The sequence below is a fragment of the Rhagoletis zephyria genome, unplaced genomic scaffold, assembly GCF_001687245.7.
Source record: "Rhagoletis zephyria isolate East Lansing unplaced genomic scaffold, Rhagoletis_zephyria_1.1 Rzeph_scaffold_00444, whole genome shotgun sequence".
Lineage (NCBI taxonomy): Eukaryota > Metazoa > Arthropoda > Insecta > Diptera > Tephritidae > Rhagoletis > Rhagoletis zephyria.
The window spans coordinates 32722-43171 of NW_016157528.1; the positions used below are offsets into that span (position 1 = coordinate 32722).

General features: G+C 34.7%; 1 protein-coding gene across 2 annotated transcripts in view; it reads left to right on the forward strand.

Moving 5' to 3' along the window:
• Window positions 1-487: 487 nt before the first annotated feature.
• loqs (double-stranded RNA-binding domain-containing protein loquacious) overlaps window positions 488-10450 on the forward strand; it is a 20693-nt gene continuing 10730 nt past the window's right edge. Inside the window, exons 1-5 of one of the 2 annotated variants that reach the window (XM_017611691.1) lie at window positions 488-635; window positions 798-1101; window positions 2257-2618; window positions 2724-3009; window positions 3559-3696. In XM_017611691.1, coding sequence (XP_017467180.1) covers window positions 862-1101; window positions 2257-2618; window positions 2724-3009; window positions 3559-3696 — 1026 coding nt within the window. In that variant the 5' untranslated portion in view covers window positions 488-635; window positions 798-861. The remainder of the gene's footprint in view (window positions 636-797; window positions 1102-2256; window positions 2619-2723; window positions 3010-3558; window positions 3697-10450) is intronic. The other variant, XM_017611692.1, reaches the window with a different exon arrangement.

The window sequence follows — 10450 nt, forward strand, 5'->3', positions numbered from 1 at the left end:
TAAATGTGGACTGGCGACTAACTTTGTTGAAAGCGATTAGTTGAAAATCCGTTCAACCAAAAGTAGAATGCAAAGTTGAACAATGCAAACGCCTTTTTATGGCGAATATTTTGATATTTTTTTGGATATTGATATTTTTAGCTATTCCATTTTTTTCGTGCATCCCTGCGTGAGTTGAACGCTAAATGGCCTGGGTCGAACGGCCTTTCACATTCTCCTTTAACATCCAATTCGGCTTTGTTTACTTGTGGTACACAAATGTCACCGCCGCCAGGACGGCGCAATCTTGTATTCTATCATTCTCGCAGAATACCAAAGTACGATTGTTTCGGAGCGGAATGTGGGAACTTATTCGAAATGCAGAATAGGGCTGTATGTTCCCTCTCGATTGAAAGTTGTTGAATGATTGAACGATATAACACTATGTGTATAGAGTGCTTAACACTTTGTTCATTATTTCGATTGTCAAGAATGTTGCGATTACATCTACATATCGAAACTTTTTTCTTGGCTTCAAATTCGCTTTTTCTCTGCGTTTCGTGGGGAAGGATTTTGCTGCTCTTTATTTGAAGATAAATTTAATGCAAATTATAATTTATTTTTAAATAAAAATCAGTGCAAATCACTACGCATAGGTAATCGTATTCTTTTTTCAAATAACTGTAACTGTACGTTAAGTTGATCGGAAAGATATATTTTACGCTGCCTTTTTTCTAGCTGATGGTCGGAATATCGATTTTTCTTGATCTTTACTATGTATGTGTGTGTATGTGTGACCAATTTTTCATTTTTTCTAGGCATTTCAAATATAAAAAACTTAAAGCAAAAGGGCAGTATAAATAAAAGAAAAAGCGTTGTAAAATGGAAAATATCCAAGGGCATGAGCATCAACCGCAGCAGCAGGCCGGGTTTGCACCTCGACGTCAGTATGATGGTCTCGGACCAGCGGTGCTAACTACTTTAGACAACATAACCAATGGCCACATGCAGCAGGTACCGCAAGTAGAGATGCCGCCGCGTCCCATTAAATCAAAGAAAGATAAGATTACTGACTTAACTGATGCGACAAGCAAGTTAGCAATTGAGGAATCTATAAAATTGGTAAGAGTCCGCTGCAATTCAAAAAAATAATAAAAAATTAAGTTTTAAGTAGTGCAGTTGTTTCCAGCTTCTACGTACTTTGAACTTCAATAACACCAGTAATTATTATTTCTCGCGCAAAAAAATTATACCAATATGATAAGGACTAAGAGCCCTATCGATCCTAATATAAATTTATTTAATTTGGGAGTTGTAGGTATTCTACATTTAACCCGCTGGGTTATCGCAATGTGGGACAGTATACCGCATTATCCGAACCATATAAACTACATTATCCGAACCATATAAACCACATTATCCGAACCATATATATATACATAAATTTTTTTTTCAATATCTGTTATTTTTGAATATATGTATTTCATTTAAAAATATTTTATGACTAAAGTTTCACTGTTCTCGAATAATAAATATTGAAAAAAAAAAATAAAAATATATATGGTTCGGATAATGTGGTTTATATGGTTCGGATAATGCGGTATACTGTCCCACATTGCGATAAGGCAGCTGTTATCGCTTATATCATGTTGTCTTGGGTCCACTTTTGGATTCCTCTATTTTTGGCATCGAGAATAAAAGTGGTGTTCAAGTAATTAAAAATTTACGTATGGATGGTAATGTGGTATTGTAATACCTTAACATTGTGTACCACAATGGCCGATTTTCAAAATGTCCAAACAAACTCGTACAAAATCTACCAAACATAAATTTTCTATGATCCGAGACTTGATAAACAAAATACGAAACTTACTTTTGCAATATTAACAGTTTTTTCTTTCTAAATCAATTTATTTTAAAAAAATAACGTTGATTTCTTGCAGTTAAAAAAAATCAAAATTTTTGGAACATATGTTTTGTGCGACTTAAGGAAAACCAACTGCTTTTACTTCATATCTGTATTATAAGTCGGTTTTTTTTTAAGTCATCACATGTTAAGGTAATATCAGATGTTTTGACTGGGCAGAATTGAAGATAGCGACTATACCACATTACGCTCCTATACCACAATACCCGAAGTTCCCCTAATAACATAAGAGTTATTAACATAAACATTTATTCACAGCTAATCTCTTCAATTAATATTTAGCGTCTACTAAGACTTGCGTTAAATAGAATAAATGCTAATCAATACATACGAAATATTTCCGTTTTCAGACCGATAGTAATGGGCTAGCTATGAAGACCCCGGTTTCTATTCTACAAGAACTCTTAAGCCGTCGTGGAATAACACCCAATTATGAATTGGTGCAAATCGAGGGCGCCATACATGAGCCAACATTTCGTTATCGCGTGGCGTTCAATGATAAGGATATACCCTTCACAGCCATGGGCGCTGGACGCTCCAAAAAAGAGGCTAAACATTCAGCTGCACGTGCACTAATTGATAAACTGACCGGTGTACAATTGCCTGATACAGCACAGGTTGGCGGCAGTGCCGGCGTTAGCACATCCTCAAGCGGCATTACAGCTACAAATGTTGGAGGCGATGGAAACGCAAATGCAGTTGGAAGTGGCGAGTAAGTATAATACCATTTAAAAGTTCGTAGAAATAATAAAATAGGTTACCGAAAAAAAAACACTAACAACTTTACATTATACTAACAACTTATACATTATCATAGTGGCGCCGATAAAATTGTTGGAAATCCGATTGGCTGGTTGCAGGAGATGTGCATGTCCCGTCGTTGGCCACCACCAACTTACGAGACCGAAACAGAGGTTGGTTTGCCGCATGAACGGCTATTTACCATCGCTTGTTCAATCCTTAATTATCGTGAAGTAGGAAAAGGTAAAAGTAAGAAGATCGCTAAACGTCTGGCTGCACACAAAATGTGGACTCGTTTGCAAGAAAATCCATTGGACAACAATCAAATTTCTGAAGCTATGCGCTCTGATATAGATGGTGAAGTAAGTTGGAAAATATTTTACATACATGTGGACATGTACATAGTTATCTATGGGCAATTAAAAGAAAATTTAAATCTAGTGCGGCTATGTGAAGTATTACGTACATTTGAAGTATTCGTAACTTACACAGTAATTTCAATATAAGTTTAATTAAAATTTAAAATTTTTGCGTGAAGATTCTACTATTCTTCCACTTAAAAACAACTTCTAAAATCACTTCGTCTTTGTTTTGTCTTAAGGATCCATTTAAAGAAGTTACAATAATACATAAAAAGTGAGCTAAAGATAAAGCTAAGAATTTTCATTAATGAAGTAAACTACAGCTCAAGAACTTTTTATGAAAATCGGGCTTTTAAGCTCGATTTTCTATGATGAGGCGCAATATTTTATGATATATTTCAAGTCACCATATCAGATTTGTGAAGATAAAAAATGTGATAAAAAAGTGATGCTAAGCCACTTAATATATTTAAATACAAACTTGCTAATATTCATAATGTCAGGTTAATCGTTATCAGTTCAGAATATTTTTTTGTTTTCTCGTTACAGCACCGTAACTGTGCAAATTATTATGGTGATTTGAAAGATATCACTGTACCCACTATAACCAGCCAGCATAGTAATAAGGTCTCACAGTTCCACAAGACACTTAAAAATGCTACCGGAAAGAAATTGCTCAAGTTGCAGGTGAGGCCTTTGTTGGATAAAAATTATAAATATATTTACCAAAAGTAATACATATTTAAAGCACTTAACTTTAAAAACGAATAAAAAATATGATAGGTGCGTTAAAGCAGCAATTTGAAAATGAATGGTTGTTTGATCCCATATTTTGAATTAAATATATAATCATGAAAACTACTCGCAATAAAATTTGCGGAGATTATTCCTTAGGCACCAGGTCACTCGACGTACGATAACAAATAATTTTGAATTAATTTTACTCGCCTGGAAGTGTGCCTCTAATAGAGACGTTCATTTTTATAAATCCTTATCATATTAGATATAGAAAAGCCCTAACTCACTTTCATACAAACTCCGGTTGGTGCGAAAGTCGGTAAAATAATATTAGAACTTAAAAATAACTGCTACAGCATCAAATTAGTTAATTTTTTTTTAAATAAAATACAGCGTTTAAAATGAATTTGTGGTTAAAATTTTTTAATCACTCTGGAAGGAAAGAGAAATACATAAAAGATAGGTAATAAGGATTGAAAGAAATATACAAATTTTAGTTGTGATAAGTATATGAGGGAAACAATTTATCGTTTTGGCAAACATTCCGTTTACAAGAAAATTCAAAGAAAAATTAAAGAAAACACTTTAATCATATGATAATGGAATTTGTGAATATTTTTTGGGCGCAATATCAAAAATGACTATATTGAATTAATACACTTTTGAAGAATGGTCGTGGTACGTAGACTCGAAGTATGCGATTGTAAATAGAATTTCCAACAGAAAGTCGATACTTTACCTGCGTTCTACACAATTTCAAAACAATACGTGTGTTAAGTGTTAAAGGCGCAGCGAAGCACTATGGCAATCACAGTGAGTTAGTCTCGCCTACACCACATACAGTTCGAATTATAGCCGCACCACATATTGACAAGTTTTAGATATCCAGGCTATCACGGAATCCATCGTAACAATATGAAAAAAAATCAACAAGCTTTCGTGAAAAATTTCGAGCTTTTAAATTAGATTCCTGGGATAGATTTTATGTATTCAGTTTTGAAACCTATTGAGTTCTACACCTTTTTCAGTTGTAGTTCAGAAAGTTACAATTTAAATTCAGAAAGCTACAATTCAAATTTAGAATTGCCATTTAAATTCAGAAACTTCTAATTCAAATTCAGAATTTCCATTCAGAAAGTTGCAATTCAAATTCAGAAAGTTACGTATTTGTCAATGTTATTGTGGCTTGTTAACATTTTATTTTTAATATTTTTATTGAGCATTGTAGAAAGTTACATTTCAAATCCAGAATTTCCATTTCAAATTCAGAAACTTTCATTTCAAATTCAGGAAGTTACAATTCATATTCAGAAAATTTCCATTTCAAATTCAGAAAGTTACAATTTAAGTTCAGGGAAATTAAGTTCAGAAACTTTTTATACTTTGCATTCTATGTAAATATATGTATGTATTCAATTTTTGCGGTCTTTAGCTCTATGTATGTACAGTATCGGTCATATCTATAGCACGCCATTTCAAAGTGATATTGTGTGCAACTTATGTTTATTTATTTATTTTTAAGAATTTTCAATTAAAATACAGTTCTTTCTCTAACAAACCCCATATAAACACAAGTTTAACAATTTGTAGAAAACTTCAAAAAAGTGCAACAAATTTTCACCCAAGTTTCAAACTTTTTTCTCGGAAGTGTTAGAATTTTTTTGAGTACACAGTTTTTTAGCCCCTGCAATTTTAGTCTGATAATGTGCAAATTTCAAGTAGCTACGAATTACCGTTAATTTTTTAGAATTTTTTTTGTCGCATTGGCTTCCATATAATGAATAAACTCAATTTATTTGTATATGGATGAAAACCGCAACACCTTTGGCGAAAAAAATTCTAAAAAATCAACGGTAACTTTCAGTCACTTGAAACTTGCACATTATCAGACTAAAATTGCAGGGGCTAAAAAACTGTGTACTCAAAAAAATTCTAACACTTCCGAGAAAAAAGTTTGAAACTTAGGTGAAAATTTGTTGCACTTTTTTGAAGTTTTCTACAAATTGTTAAACTTGGGTTTATATGGGGTTTGTTAGAGAAAGAACTGTATTTTAATTGAAAATTCTCAAAAACAAACAAATAAACATAAGTTGCACACAATATCACTTCGAAACGGCGTGCTATAGATATGACCGCTAATGTAACTATTGTAGTCATAATAACAACACAAACAAAAAACTAGAAATTAATTTTTATAAGTGTGTCGCGAACGCGTATATGCATGTTTATATGCGATGCGTGTGAATATACATTGTGAAAAAATTTGTCTTTTTTGTTGTCTTTCATATTGATAGTTGTAGTACTTAGTTTTATGCATGATACCAAAGGTTCATTCCTTATCCAGAGCGTAAGCAAAATGCGCTCACTAAAAGAGAATAACAGGAAAGTAAAGAAACGCAAAAAACCAAATTTTTAGTCCAAAGAATGGCAACAACAAAACTAACATCACATAAGAATGGAAATGTACCCTGTAGCATCTCGGAATAGACTTAGAGCACACCACAAACTAGACTGAAAGTGATTGTAACTAGTGCAAAGTTTGGTCCAACAACATGTAAATTTCTATTTACATTTAACATTGAATGTCCTAGGCTCGGACCAATTGTCCGCTTCTGCATTACATTGTAACCAATTTTGGGGGGAAAAAAATAAAACGTGCGCCAGCTGCGATTCGAACCGGGGTTCTCAGATTTTCTTAGCGGATACTGTCTCCGCATGCCAACATGAAAATTTGTTGACTAAGTGCCTATATATCAGTAAGTCGCTAATTGTACCCGTTGTCCGCTATTGTATGACATTGTAACCAGTTTTAGTTCATAACTCATACCTTATGCATTACATTCGGACCACTTTTAGTACAATTCACCTGTTTTACATTACATCGCTTTATATTTTTGGACTATCTTTGGTCTAGATACAAAGGTACTATACCTACGACTATATTTTTCGAGCGATTGGACCAATCTTTCCTTCAGGGTATGCACAAAACACATTCTCACAAGCACAAGCACAATAAACACTATGTCAATTATTTTTTGCCTCCTTCAAATTTCAATTGCCCTTTTTTACTTTTTAGATTATTCTCACTTTTTGCGTATTCTTTAATTTCCGTTAATTTAAATTCAGTTGAGTTTGACACTTTTCAAGATTTTGCCAGCAAAAATTCTTCTGACTAAATCTGACTTCCTCGGACTGAAGAGAGTCACTCTCACTGAGTGTTGCTCTCTCATTTTTGCTGTTATTTTCGAGTTAAGGAACGCTTTTTGGATTAAATCTGACTACTTCGGACTTTTTCTGACTATTTCTGGGAGATAAGGAACGAAACTTATAATTGAAGGTAGTTTCATTTATTGACATTCGTTGTTGTTGCCGATCACTTGACTTTTAACAAGTTTATGACATTTAACTTAAATCATACTACCAGATTCACTAGCACAATAATTTTTGTTTCTTGAAAAAGTAAAAAAAAAAACCAGTTTGAAGTTAGTGAAGTTGGATGAAAATATTAAAAGAAAAGTCTTGGCGTTTCCAAGAATTCGGTACACTTGTGCAAAGTTTCGAAAATAAAGTTTTTTGTTGTCCCGAGGAGAGTACGTAATGCGATGTAATGCAGTTTGCGGACGTAAAATATTTTTATACCTCGATACGATGTACCGTTATCCGTGAGAGAGGAAGGAGGTGCACCTTGTAACGATAACTCTTTTTGGATTCTCAGAAATTCCTGATAAAGATGTGGCGCTGCTAAAATATATTCATATATACATACCAGGGATGTTGCGAATGTGGAATTTTAGACATCCGCGGATGCTAATGCGGATGCGGATGTTTAAAAGCTAACATCCGCGGATGCGAATGCGAATGCGGATGTCATGTATTTTCAAGAAATAATTTGTATGGGTAAATAGGGTGATTTATTTAAGTAAATAAAAAAAGGAAGCGTTAATAATTTTTAATAATCTGCCTTATCCTGAGTTTTGCCCGAAAAAAATTCTGCCGAAAATTTGTATTCCGCCCATAGTAAATATGTACATGAAAACCAAAAGTGAAAAGTGAACCGGTTTGGGGAAAATTAAAGTCATGATAAGACTGAATTTTTTTTAGTACTTGAATTAAAAAATTGGAACATTATACTTAATAATTTTGAATTGCACGACCCACTCCGTTGCTTATGCCAGGATTTTAACTCTCATTCCAGCACGTTTGATATATCAGATCCGCTTTTCAGCATTAAGAAATCGATACTGTCCTCTCCCAATAAATGAATCATTAAAATAAAGACAAAATCGGCTGATGAATTTAGTTCTGTAGCTGAACACTTTTAGATCTCGACACTTAACAAACTCCTGCCTATCTTGACTCGGCGGAAAAATTGAAAATACCAGGGACAGATTAGGATATTGATGAAGATGGAGATGGAGAAATAAAAGATGATGAAATAAAAGTGAGAGAGTGAAATAACTCTTATCCGATAACGTAAAAATAAACATCGGGCAGTAGCTGTTATCAAGCAACGTAAAAAATAAACGTCGGGCAATAACAGTTATCAAGCAACTTGAAAAGTAAACGCTACGAAATAACTCTTATCGGCAACGGAAAAAATATTTCTCCTTTAATAACTGTTATGAAACAACGTTTTCGTTAAATTTCAGAATTCGGGCAACGTTTTCAATTTCCAAATTCGAGATAACAGTTATTTTTTGTCCCTGGAAAATACTGGTTCCGTACGTCATGCGGACTGCGCCCCTCGTGCGGATGGGCGGGAATGGAGGATAAAAACCGTTGGAATATATTAAAAAACCTTTCGAGGGGTCGTAAATCAAAGCTGCGCCTCTATATAACTATGCGCTCGAGGCGACAAAACTTGAAAAACTTGAAAATTGGCAAAATTGTAAATTCTTTTTGACTGACACTGCACCAGTTGAGAGGACTTTCAGTTATATTTATTTATTTTTATTGCGGTGCAATAGTTACTTTTTGAGAATTTCATCGGGGCTGCAATTATCGGATGTATCCTCCTGACTTTCATCTTCACAATCTAGCAGCATGGCACAATCGTTGTTTAGACACCGTTTTTTCCAAAGAATTCTTTATTCTCATTCTTTTGGTTGTTTCGGAATTTGGAGAAACTGTCACGTCATCAGAGTTTTTCGATTTTAGTTTTTGTAACTCATTTTTAATGCTTTCTTCTGTGACTGGTTCGATATACGTCTGTGCACTTGCACAATATTCCAGGGACCGAAAATAACCAAATATCCAAATTAAACAAATTCGGTATCATATTAAAGAGGACTAATAGCTTTTAAACAGAAATAACGAATGAAGGTCACCACCTCTATTTAAATTTTTTTATAACTTAATACTAAAGAAATTCATTTAAATACATACCTGACCCAATGTTTGTTCTATGGTAATTAATTAACATTTTTTATTGAAATATTTTTCAATGTGTGGCTTTCCTCACTTCGACATTTCAGTGTTAAAGCTATTTCAGTCCCCTTTCATTGATACCAAACTTGTTTAATTTGGATAAGCCGTTTGTTTATTATCCGGATATGACGTTTATTTCGGAATACAAAATATTTGGCCAAGTTTAACTCGTAAAAAAATANCTTCGACATTTCAGTGTTAAAGCTATTTCAGTCCCCTTTCATTGATACCAAACTTGTTTAATTTGGATAAGCCGTTTGTTTATTATCCGGATATGACGTTTATTTCGGAATACAAAATATTTGGCCAAGTTTAACTCGTAAAAAAATAACTGTAATTTTCAGTCCCTTCAATATTCGCATTCGCAAAAGATCCGCATTGATTTTTGCGAATGCGAAAGCGAATGCGAATGTTAAAATTAATGCGGAAGCTCCGCGGTTGCGAATGCGAATGCGAATATTCGCAACAACCCTGATACATACATATAAGCACGAAACTATGTATTTGTGACAAGAATTATTCACATAAGATGAAACTACTGGAGTTTCATTTTATAAAATTGTTGTTTATAGAAAAATACATAAGTAAGACAGTTCGGGCACGGTTCTGTTATTTGTACAATGATTTTGGGTAACCCGTTTAAAAAAATTTTAACATATAGTTCTAGCTAGAGAATTAAGCTTTAATTTTAAACAAAGATTTCGGATTAAAATATGCACCTCTTTTTATAAATTTAGAGGTGGATTTGGCGCAAAAATACTGTGGATGGCGTATTCGGAGTTGGACTGATGAGGTAATTTTTTCTTGTGCGCCGAAGGCCACCAATAAGGAAGCGCATTCCCACGACAGCCGGTTCTACGTACCGGAATGACTCGGGTTTTACCAGACCAAGGGCTGTTGTTTCGGCGATCTAACCCCGTTTAGGTCGGCGAAATCCATCAAACGTTGCTCGATTCTAGGGCTACACCTTCTCCGCACCCTTCTGCTCAGGGCTGGCATAAAGTCAAACCAAGGGCCAGAAATTTACACCTGCTGCGTATGCCAGAGACGACTGCATACAAACTCCACCTCGGTTCAGGTGCAATGCCTGTGGCGGGTGGAGTCACCTCCGTAACTGCTCGGGCCTACGAACGCACCGGCAATGGACCACGTCGTTCGTGGCCCCATGCTGTGCGAACCGGACCGCCTCCACGGCAAACCACCACCCGCCTGGGCAGCACACAATCAACACACCCACACACACGGCGAGGCGCAAATGCTCCCGGTAAAGGAGCAT